Source organism: Canis lupus, chromosome 38 (assembly GCF_003254725.2).
Source record: "Canis lupus dingo isolate Sandy chromosome 38, ASM325472v2, whole genome shotgun sequence".
Lineage (NCBI taxonomy): Eukaryota > Metazoa > Chordata > Mammalia > Carnivora > Canidae > Canis > Canis lupus.
The window spans coordinates 6304625-6319728 of record NC_064280.1 but is presented as its reverse complement, the minus strand read 5'-3'; the positions used below and the strand labels follow the sequence as shown (position 1 = coordinate 6319728).

The 15104-nt window shown below is 33.8% G+C and overlaps 1 protein-coding gene across 9 annotated transcripts in view; it reads left to right on the top strand.

Annotated features, from left to right (window-relative positions):
* CDC73 (cell division cycle 73) overlaps positions 1 to 15104 on the top strand; it is a 253926-nt gene that overhangs the window by 108013 nt on the left and 130809 nt on the right. Inside the window, exons 16-17 of one of the 9 annotated variants that reach the window (XM_025421034.3) lie at positions 3516 to 3657; positions 4567 to 14800. The exons of 7 other annotated variants lie outside the window; for them this stretch is intronic. In XM_025421034.3, coding sequence (XP_025276819.1) covers positions 3516 to 3657; positions 4567 to 4603 — 179 coding nt within the window. In that variant the 3' untranslated portion in view covers positions 4604 to 14800. Of the gene's footprint in view, positions 1 to 3515; positions 3658 to 4566; positions 14801 to 15104 lie in introns of those variants that run through there. One more of the 9 variants, XM_049107032.1, reaches the window with a different exon arrangement.

Here is a 15104-nt window from a genome sequence, read left to right as displayed (position 1 = left end):
TTTTACCCTTTCCCCCATCACACACATAGAAAATGATAACATCTATATAGCATGGGGAAAAACTGAGGGTATTTAGGACCATCTATATGGGCCCTGGTAGAAAACTTATATTTTCTTCATATTGCATAATATAGTAGACTACAAAATTTTAGAGAAGATATTAAGTATAAATTTTATAAATTGTATAAAATTGATAGTTACCATTGAGAAAATTTTTTCATTAGTAATCTATATTGTGTTACTTCTTTGTCATCTGACATGCCATTATTGTACCTACAAAATACTATTCAAGACCATTGTCTTTTTTTTTTTTGCTTCTTTGTTCCTGTAAAATAATGTTGACAAGTGTCTTGCAGTTTGCACAAAATGAACAATTCTGAATTATGTGAAGTATTTTGCTTTAGTACTGATTGTGCTACCAGAGAGATGACTGACTTTCTTATAAAAGAACTTCATTTGTTCTATTTTTTGCTGAGGATTAAAAAGCTAAAAGTCTTTTTCTGAATAAGAAAGAGGTTTTATAGTAATGTCTTGATGTAAATTTGCCACCATTCCTTTAATGCTAGTAAAATATTCTGTATGGTGAGAGAAACTTTGTGCTTCTCATTTGTGATTTAAACTTTTTGGACTGTCATGTTTCACCTTAAATTATAAAAGTTGTCTATTCTGGTGGAAAAATAAATACTGTATAAACTAAATCTATTGAAATTAAGGAGTGGGGGACTGTAGGCCTTTATAGCTTTAGAGAAATCTTTTTTTTTAATCTTTTTTTTTTAAGATTTTATTTATTTATTCATGAGAGACACACGAAAGAGGTGGAGACACAGGTAGGGGGAGAAGCAGGCTCGCCGCAGGGAGCCCGATGTGGGACTCAATCCCAGGACTCTAGGATCACGCTCTGAGCCAAAGGCAGACGCTCAACCACTGAGCCACCCAGGGATCCCTAGATAAATCATTTTTTAATTTAGTTTAATTTTTTCCTCATTTTATCTGTTTCATTTTTTCCCCCAGATATACCTAATATATTTTTAAGAGTGAGGGGTACCTGGGGAGCTTGGTCGGTTAAACATCTTGTCTTTGGCTCATGTCATCCTCCCCAAGTTTCAGGATCAAGCCCTGCATTGAGTTCCTTGCTCAGTGAGGAGTCTGCTTGTCGCTCTCCCTCTGCCTCGTTCCCAGCTCCTGCTCTTACTCTCTGTCAAATAAATAAACAAAATCTTCCACAAAAAAAAAAAAAAAAAAGATTTAGGGGTGCCTGGCTGGCTGGCTCACTTGGTTGGTCACCTCAGTCTTGATTTTGGCTCAGGTCATGATCTTAGGGTCATGAGATTGAGCCCTGTGTTGGGCTCCATGCTCAGCAGTGTCTGCTTGAGATTCTCTCTCTCTCTCTCTCTCTCTCCCTTTGACCTTCTACCTCCCCCCTCTTTCTCTAAATAGATAAATAGATATTTTTTAAAAGGATGATTTAAAGGAAATATTGAGAGAATTAGAAAAGTGAAATGTAGTAAGGAAAATAGGAAGTATTGAAATGTTGGCCTTAATTTCAAACTTTTAAAAATTAAAATTTTTTATGCATATAAATATTTTGAAAATGGGTTTTCTGAAGCTATGATATATAGCCCTTTTAATGATTCTGTGTATTAAATTTAAATTTAATTAAATTTAAATTTATTGAATTGAATTAAATTCAATTTATTGAATTGAATTAAATTCAAAATGAGTAATGTGCTGATGATGGGATCTTTAATTATATAAAAGCATAATAATTTAGAAGTAATGTTTATGTTTCTTTTTGTGGGCACTAATGATTCATTTTGGATTTCCATCAAGAATTACACCTTGATTCATTGTTAACATTGAAAGTGCATAGGCTATCAGCAGTGTGGAACAAGCAATCCATAAAGTAGTTTTCAGAAAAAATTAACAAAGTCAATCATTTTTCTCCTTAAAGACCTCAAATACTGGATGAGAATGATGATAGTAATAATTATATGTTAGGAGAAAAGTAAATTGAAAGAAAAGCTAAACATCTTGCATGTGTAATGTAAAATAAACTTCACTGGTGGTAAACTGTTTACAAAATAAACTAGCCAGGATGAGGATGATTCAACTGGATAATCAGGGACAGTGAAAGATTGAAAATAATACTTAATGGTACATTTGTTAACCTTTTGCAATATATGCCACTTGGGAGGTTTTGCCTTTTGAGTCTTTTATTTGCCCAACACCCAAAACCAACTGTTAAAAATGGAAACCAGATAATTTCACCTTCTTACTCTAAACTTTCTAGTGACTTACTATCACATTTGGAATAAATTCAGATTTTTTACCATAGCTGAATTCTATATATAGGACATTGCCTATAAAAGAAGTTATACTTGTTTATAGAATGTGCCACGGTGGCTTTCATTTCAGAGCCTTTTTACCAGCTATTCCCTCTGCCTGAAATCTTCTAGATCTTTTTGCTCGACTCAGCTTTTTTTTTTTTTTTTAAAGATTTTATTTATTTATTCATGAGAGACATGGAGACAGAGAGGCAGAGACACAGGCAGAGGGAGAAGCAGGCCCCATGCAGGGAGCCTGATGTGGGACTCGATCCGGGGTCCCCAGGATCACACCCTGGGCTGCAGGCGGCACTAAACCACTGAGCCACTGGGGCTGCCCTAGACTCAACTTTTTATATCAATTATCTACTTCTAGGTAACCTCTCAAGAGGCCTTCCAAATTTTTCTCTTTTCATCATTTACCAAGTTCTGTTAGTTCTTACTCCCTAATTATTTCTTGAATCTTTTTCTTGCCAGGCGTCTATCTTCTCCCAAGTTTAGCAAATGTCTCTTCTGGATTACTAAATTGTATCAGTAGTCACAGCTGAACGCTTTACAGTGGTTCTCCAAACCCCTTAATATATAAGGGGCCTACAAGGCTATAACATTATTCTCAATCTGTGGTCTTACCTTTTAAACATTCTTTACGTTACTTTGTATGATGCAATTCCATTAAATTTCTTTAGTTTCTAAGTGAAACCATTTCTCTTTGAGCATGTTCTTGGCTAACTGGGTCACTTTTGTTCTGTGTTTGCCTAATTCTTACTCAAACTTTTAGGTCTTAGCATTTTCTGAATTTCATGGTCTGGGTAAGGTACTTTTATGTTACTGTGATATACTGCACCTTTATCATACTTTATTTGAATAGATTTTTTTTATCCTTCACCAGACCATATGTGTTTTATCTCCCTTATTCCGCATTTCACTCCCAGTAGCTGGTATGTATAAACCTTCAGTAGATATTTGTTGAATTGAATGTTTTTGAGGATGCCACAGTGCTTATTAGCGTCTATTTCAAAGATCACTTTGGTTATAATGTTTCATTTGGTTGAAGAAAGATTCATCTTTTAAAGTTTTTTGTTTGTTTAGTTTTTTGGTTAATGTCTGTATTGGATATTTTTATTCTTTCAGAAAATATTTCTATAATTCTGATTGCAGTTTGAATTAAAAATATTATTTCCCCCCATATAGTTAAAGCCTTCCATCTCAAATATGATGAAGTTCGTCTAGATCCAAACGTTCAGAAATGGGATGTAACAGTATTAGAACTCAGCTATCACAAACGTCATTTGGATAGACCAGTTTTCTTACGATTCTGGGAAACATTGGATAGGTAATTCTGATCCTAAAATGCACTTACTTCTGCTTTATTATAGTAATTTTCCTTTCTCCTCAGTTAGACATTAAGTTCATTAAAGTTGTGAACATATCCCCTTTTTCGAACACTGTCTGATTTGTTGCTGATCTCCAGTAGATAATTAACAAATATCTTTGTTGTATTGATTTTAGAAACAGATGGAGAAAGGGTGCATAGCTGGATAGAAAGAACAGTAAATTCTGAGTCAGAAGACCTAGATTTTCATTCTGATTTTGTGATCTGACTCTAATGAACTGTGTGACCTTTCTGAACCTTGTTTTCTGTCTATCCAAGGGGCTTGGATTAAGTGATCCCTACAGGGTTTTTTTGTGGGTTTTTTTGCCAGTATTAAAAGGTCACTGATTGGATGTGAGTTAAGGGTAGCTTGTGAAAGGAATAGAGTTTTTGAATTTAATTACTATTATAAATAGTATTCTTAAAGCCCCTTTACATTAACATCAGTTTTATAATTGGAAAATTTAAGAACAGCATATGATCACAATACCACTAAATTTATTTTTGTTTGGGTGTTCTTTAAAATGTATCACTTTCTTGGTGTAAATCTCTTGCTGAAAATTAAGGGTTTTCCAAAGTCAGAGGTAACCCAGTGATTATAACTGATGATAATATTAAAGAGAAACATTTATTATTCTAGCCAGAAGCTCTGAGATTATAGAATTTAATAGGAGGAATGTTTCTTCTGGCTTCAAAAGTTTTTATTCTGTATTTCCAAAGTACAATATCATGTTTTCACTTTTCTAGAAAACAAAAAATCCTGTTCACTTTTGAATTTTACGTTTAAAAAAATGTTAACCTATTTTTACATATAATATTCTAAAAATTCTACAATTCATGTAATCATTATAACATATTATTATTTTTCAGGTACATGGTAAAGCATAAATCCCACTTGAGATTCTGAATTTACTTGGTTTCCCCTTTTTCTGGAGATCTGGATTAAGAAGCATGGATGTACTTTGATCTAAAGACTGAAACTCAAGCTTTATGAATTTATCAAGAACTTACAAATGAAGAAGGTCACAGATCGATCTTTTATAAGACCTTATTTGATGCTTTATGCTTCAAAGGGATGATGCTTGTCATCCATATAAGCAAACTTTTTGGCTTACAACTATTTTTTTAATATTAGCCTTCTAGTCTGTAATGGAAATTGTATATTTTGATAGAAGTTTTTTCTCCATTGGTTAAATTAGCATTACTTAAAATTTGTTTCTTTAGAAAATAAATACAGGTTATAAATGTGTGTATATTTAGAGGTTATAAGGCTCTCTAAGCCACCTTGCTTCAGATTTTTCATTGCTCTATAATTCCTTTTATTGAAAATACTATGTTATGAATGGTATTAAATTTTAGTCTCTGGAACTTCCAAAACTAGCAAAGGGATATGACTATTTTGAATGAATCAGAATGTCAACCTGTATGTATACTATACCTATACTTATTCTTTATTTAAAAAAGAATGATGAAAAATCAAGAACAATTCTTCAGCTTTGGTTGACCTGTTCAGCCTTTTCAAGACTTCTTTACTTATAATGAATACATTTAATGAATGTACATTCTTCTCACTGACTTTGGTGATTTTAAAACTTAAGAATGATATATTTCTATCTGTGCTATCTTTCCACTTGAAAAATCTCAAAACACAGATTAAAAACCTGATAGGCTATAGTGCTTTTTATTTTGGGAGCCAGAATATGTTTGGGGGAAGGAAATGTATTAGTCCTACTGCAATGTAACTTTAACTTTCTTACCTTTTCTCATAAGTTTACCTTTGATTCTTACTTTATATGTATGGCATAGGATTTTGAGTCTTCTATTTCTAGGCATGTTGCTCTTGGAGTTCTTATCCCTAAATATTGATAAACTCCCCCAGACACCAAAGAACACATTTGCTTAAGTGTCTGAACAGAAACAAGATAAAAACACTGGTATTTTTATGTGCGTATTCAATATCGTATAAAATATAAAACCTATATTTTAACTTAGTAAAATATTTTACTACTTCTCTACTTCAGAGTGTTGCATCCAAGGTACAAATGAATGAGCATTTTCCTTCAGTCTTTATTTCACCTTTTATTACTTAAAAACAACTTGGAACCTCTACTCCCCTAAAGAGATTTTTGCCATGAGAACGTTGCTGATCATTGATCTTGTGTCATTTTTTTTTTCCTCCATTCCCTCTCCCCCCCCCCCCCCCGCCATGATCTCTGAGGTTAACATTTTTGGGGGGTAAACATTTAGCTGCTTCTTACGTTATGCTGACATTAGCTAGCCCCATTTTGAAATTTAATGCTAAATGAGAAGCACTTATTATTTATTTTTAAAGTAATCAGAAAAGTCCATACCAATAGTGAATAGAAAAAGTATTTATTCATATGAAATTCACTAGGTTCTTACAAAAAGCAGTCAGCATTTAAATTATTAGATTGTAGGTTATTTATAAGGTTTGAGCAGATTCTACCCCCTTCTTTTTCTGCATCCTCTCTTCTTGAAAACAAAAAAGAACTCAAATTTGTTCACTTTAGGATTTCTCAGCATATAAACTGTTTTCAAAATAAATTATGTATTGTATAAACTTTCTCCATGATGAAATCGTCGAGGACTAGAATCTGTGATATTTTAATGTAAGATTACTTGTTAAGACTACTACAAGTGGACAAGAACTACCTTTCTATAAAGATTTTTAGTATTTATACTTATGTCATATATGAAATTTACTTGATTACAGAGTATGGTTAAAATTGGGAACATCTACTTTAAACAGGGTTTATTTTTCTATCTTGAATTTGCCTTATGTATATTCAAAGGCTTCTGGAAATACTGTAAAGGAACATTAGGAAAAGTACAAATATGCTATGCTATGTATTTTAAAATCAGACCCTTAGTATGTGCTTATTTTTTTTTCTTTTTTCAGCAGTTCAGTCCCTTATTTAGGCCCATAGAATTAATTTAATAGCCATTAATTCCAAAAACCATTTTTTTCAGGAATCGTATTATCTCATGACTCCCACGCCCTACAGCAGCACCTATCACTGTGCCTTGCATATATAGGCATTCAGTAAATCATTTATATTCACGAATTACTAATCTTTTCATTGTGACTGGTTTATTACAAAAAGTACTTTGACTAGATTTTGGAGTTTGAGAATACAGAATTACAAGGAATGAAGAGGTATACACAGATATTTTAGTGGAAATGAGGTGTACATTAATAAACTTGACTTATCCATAAGTTACTGTTAATTGGAGATACCCTTGTCTTGTCCCACTGGTAAAAGAAAACTCCATTTCTTATTCATAGGACACTTTCTGAGTTGGGTAACATTAAGAAGCTTGTAGGTTTCAGTCAGTAACTCTTAACCCTGACTGCACATTAGAGTCATTTGGGGGACCATTTAAATATACTATTGCCTGATTCCTGATTCTGATTTAATTTGGGCTGAGACCTGATCAGTATTTTTAAAAAGTTCTCTAGGTAATTTAATATTCAGAAAGGATTGAGAATCCCTGATTTAATTTGTTATTGAAAACAATGCCAGTATTAAATGTTGTTTCCTCATCTCCTTTCCTTCCTTCCTTCTCTCCCCTCTTCCTCTTAATGTCTCTCTCTCTCTTTCTTCTCTTCTCCGATTATTTTTTTCTTTTGGTGGCCACCCTTTGCACTAGACCGTCCCCCTTACTGATGGTATTGGCCTATAGTTCCACATGACAAATTCAAGTCTTATTTATTTAATATAGGAGTATTTTGCTGTTTAATATTTAAACAATGTTTAATATATTTCATTATAAACTAGTATTATAGTTTATGATTTGTTTCCCATGTGTCCATATCTTTAACTAACTTTTTTTTTTAACAGCCGCATCACAACAATCCATACAGAAATAACTAGTTCATAATGAGGAAAATTTCATAATTAATTTTTAAGGTAGAAGAAAGTAAAGTATTAATTTCTTATCTGCCATGCAGAATTAGACAGTGTGCTTATGAAAGGAAAGAGGCATACTTTTTAATTGGTCTGCACAGAAAAGTAAAAGTAAATTATTCATTTAAATAAAATTCATTATCAAACACTGAAGGAAATATTTTTCCTAAATAAAAATTTTTGTGACTCCTAACAAAGTTAAAGCGATACATTGTTCTTTTTTGGAGGGTGGGAAGGGGGTATTTAGTTGCCATATTTCTTACTATATAACAGTTCCATTTTATTGGTATTAACAATAGAAATGACGATAGGATATACATATGTGGCCAGAAATGAAGTGCCACTCTGTCAGATAACAGTTACCTGAGTCTTAGTTGTTGAACTAATTAGTTTATAAAACTTTCTGAGACCAACAGTGCATTTTATAAATATTACAAAAGCTAATCAAAATTAAAACATGAAAAATAAATTTAATTACATGAGCCTTAATATTACTTGACTATATTTTTATTCACTTGGATTTGATATTCAGCTGGTTACCCTCACCATAGTAAATTAACTTCAGAAAGAAAAAAGGACAAATGACTGAATTTGACTTAAATTAAGAATTGGATTAGGAATTTTGAAATGCCGTGTCCTATATATTCTGGCCTATCCATTGCTGCATTTGGCTGTGTAGTGGTGCCAGCATGTTTTCTATATTAATATGTTGGAATAATAACTAAGAAAAAATTGAAAATGTATAATAAGTGTATAAAGAATTATATTTAGTAAATGCATAATAGGCAATACTTTCAGGTCATTGATCTGTTTGGGTTTCTATGTTTTATCTTAGGTAGTGTTTATTGAGTATCTTGGGAGTTATATGTATGCCATTTAAATGAGTAAAGCTAATGAAATTTTACTGCCAAAATTTAAAAAGTGGGGTGATACTATGTCAAATTTAAGTAAATGATGTATCTGAGAATTTTCTTTGCTACTGAATTCCCTTTCTATCTAGTTTAAGCTTACTAAAAGCTACTTACCCTTCAAGTTTGATTATAGTGCTTTATATATAATATAGTTTTTTACATGGTGTAGGCACTATAAATGATTGTTTAGCCACCAATTTGTATTATTTCTCAAGCAAAGTGGTTCTTGAATGGAGCTTAAATTTGGGCCATGTGATCTGATAAAATGTTCCAGTCATTCTTCATTTCAGTGGATTTTTAAATTTCAAGTTTAATTGTAAATAAAACATTTTTTACTACTTTAACAGTCTTGGGGACATTCCTATCCCCACTTCTAACATATGCTTCATCATCCCTCCAACCGAAAAAATCACTTTCAACCAAGAATATAGAAACTATATTAACGAGTAGGATATGGAAGATGACAGTCTTTCCATAAATGGATTTATGAGATTTTTCAGGCTTAATATTTCTCTTTTGAAAATAAATACAATGTGAGTTTTCACTTTGAAAACTAATGAATTAAAGTACATTTACAGTCTGCTCTTGATAAGTTAAATAATGTAAAGAATCATAGTTCTTCCTAAAAGTAATAAGCCACATGCTCTACTGAGCTTAGTTTGTTTATGGTCCAATATATTGTGTCCTTATTGTTGGAATAGAATTAAGAAGGTATCTGGTAAATTACATTATCTTTAAAGTTTGTGCACCTTGATTTTAACATTTTATAGTTTGAAAACAAACTGTACTCTGCATATAATCAAATCATTAACAATATCATCATATTGGTTGTGCCAGTGATAATGTGTGACTCTTTTGCAACAAAATTTATTTAATGAAGAGTTTAATGGGCCCTACTCAAACTTAATTTCCATTTATAGTTCATAAGTGCCCACTAAATATGTGTTTTATCACGCTCTTCTGTTCATTTGATCATCTGTGCTTAGATGAGCGTTCACATAACTAAAGTAGATATAGCATAAGCTATAAATGCTGTTGGATTTTTTTAAGGCTCAAAGGTGCTAGTAATAGCATACTGCCAAATAAGCTTTTTCTCCTCCCATTTTCTAAAAACATTTTCCATTTCTATTTAATCGTGTAATTATCAAGTGTTTATGGCGGGTTGGAAGACTTCCTCTTAATGTTCTTCAGTGGCCATAAAAAAAAGAAACCTAAAAAGTAGTTCTAGAGAAGGCTACATTGTGTCTCTCATAATTATTTTGTAGATACTTTGTCACAGAATTAGAGATTCATCATCTTTCAGAGAATGTTGATTTATATTACATAACTAATGTAAATAGGACTCAGGCCATGTAAGAAAGAAAAAATCAGAAATTTTGTTAATCACACATGAATATTTTTTTGCACTGTGCTTCATTTACCAAAAATTTCCAAAAGGAAACACATTGGGTTACACAGCATTCACTGTGATAAAATATGGTAATTTACACTCACAGAACAGCTACATTCATGGAGTTTACCATGTTAAAAATGTAAATATGATAATGGCATCAATTTCTCTTAAAATTATTAAATAATATAATTTTTTAATGGAATACTTTGAAATTTTATCAAGTTGGTGTATGTAATGATTGGGAAAGATCAAATGAGCTTACTCATGGCTTTTTCTATTATTTTAGCCTACTTGGGCATCACTAATATTTATGGTCATTTTGACTGTAAAACAATTTTAAAGTATTTATATTCTTAATTATGTTTTTATTTCATAGTACACCGTTGAGTACAAAAAGGAAGTGTAAGGGTTACTGATGATGAAATAAACTGGGAGGCGTTAATGTAGTTGAGGTAGGAATTTGAGGAGAAAGAAGAAATTATATGGGAACTCCAACTCAGTGGGAAAAAAAATGTAGTAGATTTTGGGCAGTGATGTATCTTTTGGGGGTTTAGACATAAATTTAAGTGAAACTAGGCAAACCTGTGGTATGGTTTTTCTCCAGCCGCATTTAGTGGCTTGATTTGCAGGTGTAGAGGAAGCAAATAGGTTTTAAATTTTTGATGGAAGTAGAAGCAGGCCAGGGAGGTGAACATATTCACAGAAGTGATGACTATAGTACCAGGATGCAGAATCTAAGCTTTTCAAGGAATAATATAAAGGAGGTGGCAGATTATATGAAGTTGGGGCTGACCCATGAACTGAAAACTTCAGTGAAATGAAACTAAAAAAAGAAGGTGAGAGGATGGGATACGTGAAATCAAGATTTCAGAGGCGATAAGATACTGATGAGGAAAAGTCAAGACCTTGGAAGTTCCAGAAGAGCTCTTCGGACTCAAAGATCTGAGGCCATGGTACTCATATGAGTGTTGAAATAACAGAACAATAAGAATAGGGGTTGCAGGGAAGATAGCAATGACAAGAAAACCCTAAATGGGGTAGCATAAGCTTTAAAGGATCCATACTCAAAAATCTTTGGCTTTGGATCAAGAGACCAGTGAACATACATTTAGATATTTTAAGATTATTTTAAAGGTATAGATCATTTCAATGCCCCCCCCCAACGTGTGTCTTAATTATGTGCTTGTTTTATTAGCACAGATTAAGAAGACTTTTATTATACTAAGTGTAAATCCTCTCTGACAGCCTTTTTTACCTTCTCTGAGTCTTGTTTTCCCCAGTTTGCTCACACATCAGGCTAGTTCTTGTATTCTTCACCTCTTCTGCAGCCCAATGATAACTGGAAATGGGTAAAAGTCTTTGGTAGAAGACCTGAACACCACTCTGTTCTGAGGTTTCACAACTTGCCCAAACTGAGGTCACTATATATACATCTCATTACTAAGGGAGAACACCATGAGTGGTTCCCAAAGTGGGTACAGAGTGATAGAAAAAAGGAAAACCTGGAAGTACTAGGGGTTAGAAGGGGTTTTTCATTGACTTTTCTATGGGCATCTTCCTCAGTTTGCTTTGTTCTAGATTTTTGCATGTGAATTTTTGGAATGTTGTCAGCTTTCTTTTCCTATGGTGAGGTGGGTTAGATGTTATTTTGAACCTAATCTAAATCTCCAACCTGAATCTGGTTTCTTTGATTTCCTTGTTAACATGAGATGGTGTGTATCTTTTCTTCTTTGGTGGCTGGTGGTTTTACAGTTTTCCTTTTTTCTCACTCCCCTACCAATTTCTTTATTGTGAAGTGTGATCGAGCTGTGATCTCACTTTACTTCATTGTCTTCACCAGGAAGTGACCTTACCTATTCTTGATGGGAGAAAGAGAAGCCATGGACTTCTCAGTACTATATCTCAAAAACATGTGCATATAAGCCTCCTTTCACTTTTTCCTGTTTTAAATGTCCTGTCACCCATCAAGGACTTGTCTATTCGTATGTTGTTCTCCTACAACCTCCCCTACTGTCATGAATTTGCCCTGCTCTCTTTCCTCTCTAGCTTGTGTCTTCATTTTGTCACCCTGTACTCTTATCCCTTCCACCCACATTTAAACTGGGTTGCACCTTTCATCTTAAACAGAGTTCTAGGGAAATGGCTTGAATATGTGAGCACCTCACTGTCAAAGATCCATGGACTTAGAGGAAAAGAGTGCAGTCTACAGTTGTGGTACTAAATAAGACTAGCTTTAGAGTACCTGCTGGGCTGCTGCATGGTGGGATCTCGGTTCATGTTTGTATGGATACTGGCAGCTTGCTGCTTCATATATCCTCATCCCACAGAAACAGAGGGAACTGCTTGCTTGTTTTGTTCCCGGGTTTATTGCCACTCGGACTGACCCAAAGTTTGCCAAAGGGTGAATGAGTAGACAAAGGAAAATAGTCTAAAGAAGCCTAATGAAAAACAGACCATTCAGAAGTGGGTGGTGGTGAAAAAGAATTGCTGGTGGAGATGAATGACAACTTTAATTTTGAAAAAGCACATGAAGAAATTCACAGTGTGAAATAAACTTTCTATAATTTAAAAACCCAACACATTAAAATGTAGAAAAAGAGGGAAATAGCCACTCTTGAGAACCAAATTAGTGGCCTAGAATATGTGCAGTAGTAGTTCTCTCTAGAAAAGCAAAATCCAAAGGCATGGAGATTGTAGTAAAAATGAAAACACCTTGAAGAAAAGTTTAGGATATTTAATGTGAATAAATGAAGAACCATAAGGAAGAAAAAAGGAAACAGACTTATGAAAACGACTCATAAATACTAGAAGAAAGTTTCCCTGGTTTGAAAGGCCTCTTGATATATAGGTTCCATGTAATATGGTTGGGGGAAGACACCTAGGCAGACATTTCATTCAAATACTGTCTATTTTGGGGCAGTGATAAGCACTGTTGTAGTCCCTGGAATTCAAGGTGAACAAAGCATTGAACCATGCCTTCATTGAGTAGAAGAGGTAGATAATAAAATGAATAAATGTGTCAGATGTGAATAAGTGATACAGAAAAAGAGTGACTAAAAGTGTCAGGATAAGGAGAGGCAAGATTTAACTATAATTGTGGTCAGAGACTGTTCAGCTGACATTTGAGCAGGAGGTGAGGGAACCAACCTCATGCATATCTGGAGAGGAAAATACTCCAGAAGGTGAACAGGAGGTTTAAAAATAGTCCTAAAATGGTATCATGTCAGCAACTTAAAGACTGGCAAGGAGGCCACTTGGGTAGAGCTGAGGGAGCAAGGACAGAAGATGTGAGTGCAAAGTGGCAGCAGGAAACAAGATTATGTGGGACTTTCTAGACCATTGTAAAGCCCTTGGCTTTGGTACATAGGGGAAGCCATTGGAGAGGTTTTGAGCAGAGGAGAGACCTCATGTGACTTTAGGAGTCATAATGCTGTTGAAAAATAACTGGGTAGTAAAGGCAGGTGCTGGGAGACCAGCTCATTAGATATTTCAGTAATTTAAATCATTAGGGCTGAGGCCAATATGGTTATTGGTGGAGTGACTAATGATCAGATTCTGGAAATATTTTGAAAATAGATGGAGTGGGTGTGGTGTGATAATAGAATCAACGGGTTTTATTGTTTTTGGCTTTTGCCTAAATAACTGGAAGGATGGGGTTTTTGCTTACTATGCTAGGAAAGAATTGTGTAAGGGCCAGATTTTGGGATGGTAACAGCTGAAGGAATCAGTTTGGGGGGAATGTTGAGTTTAAGACGCTTATTAGACATGCAGGAGAAGATTCTCAAATTTTTAATTTCAGGGTAAAGAGAGGAATTCATAAAGGAAAACAAAAATCACACCTCTAAGCTTTCTAGAATGACAACTAAATCTGTTTCCCGGGTGAGATCATTTATCTTGAGGCTATGCAAGGATCCAAAGAGTGTGTCTCCCAAGTGACCTCAGTTGAAGAAAATGCACATTAGAATTTTCAAGAACTTCAAACAAATAAACACCTGTGTTCTGTGATAGAGTGGAAATTTGTAATGTTAAGTGATAAGTGTTCTTCAGGTAGGAAAGACACACTACCTGGAAAATCTCCCATCATTAACTTTAAGTACTAAGCTATCTCAGCAAAACCCAGAAGTGAGGCCTGAGCAGGGAGTGAAGAAGGAAAACATCTAAATTTCTTCTCCCTGGTGAGAAAAATGATTTCATGGAAGATGAACAACACTTGTTCTTGCAACTAAGCAGAAGTTCTATATTTTTGACAGATAGCTTTCTAAAACCCACTGAAGCACTTTGGAATATTTAAAAAACAAAACAAACATTGTATTAAGGTTTTGGAGATTTTTAAATAGGTCAGGAAATTATTTCCAAGTTGTTAAATTGTGAAGATACAGACATTTTGATAGATACTATATGTAACATTTTCAGCTGCAAAAGCACAAAATAAAAAAATATTCCCAATAACCATTTAAAAAAATTTTTTTCCATAGCACAATTTTTTCCCAACAGTAATTACCTTCTTGTTCATTCACAGACTTCTGATCGTCTGACTTCGTAGTAATTTCTAACCTTGTTATTTGGCAAAGAGCTAATTTAGGTTTAAGAGAAAGGTCAACTCTCTCATTTTCTTGTTCCCACTTGCTTCCATTATTACTGTTATCTTTAAGGGTTGTTTTTTTTTTAATCTTTTTCTCAGAGATCTCTCTATGCCACTTTTCCATTTTGTAAAGTATAAAGTGTTGTCTGTCACAGTACGCTGGATGACGGAATGAAAACTTTGCTGTCAGGTTTTTTCCTTAGTTCACCTTGTACTGTATACAGATCAAGTGAAGGCATCTGTGTCAATTCATATATTAACTATTAATAAAGCTTAATTTAAATGCAAATATATATTTTAGTGTCTTCTTCCCGCACCTGACTAAATCATCTGAGATGCTCCCTGGAGTGTATGCCCTACTTTGGAGACCAATAGCATTAAGTAAAAATGTTTTTATACAGTATTTATCAAATACTGGTGTGTGGACCAGGAGTGTTAGCATTCCACAGTGGTGGTGAATTGTGTGATTGTTCAAGTACAGATTCCTTGACCTTTGTTTCTAATTTACTGAGCAGGTTTTTGTGGGATAAAGCCGAAGAATCCACATATTTAACAAGATTCTCAAGTGATTGATGGATGCACTATTTTAAGAG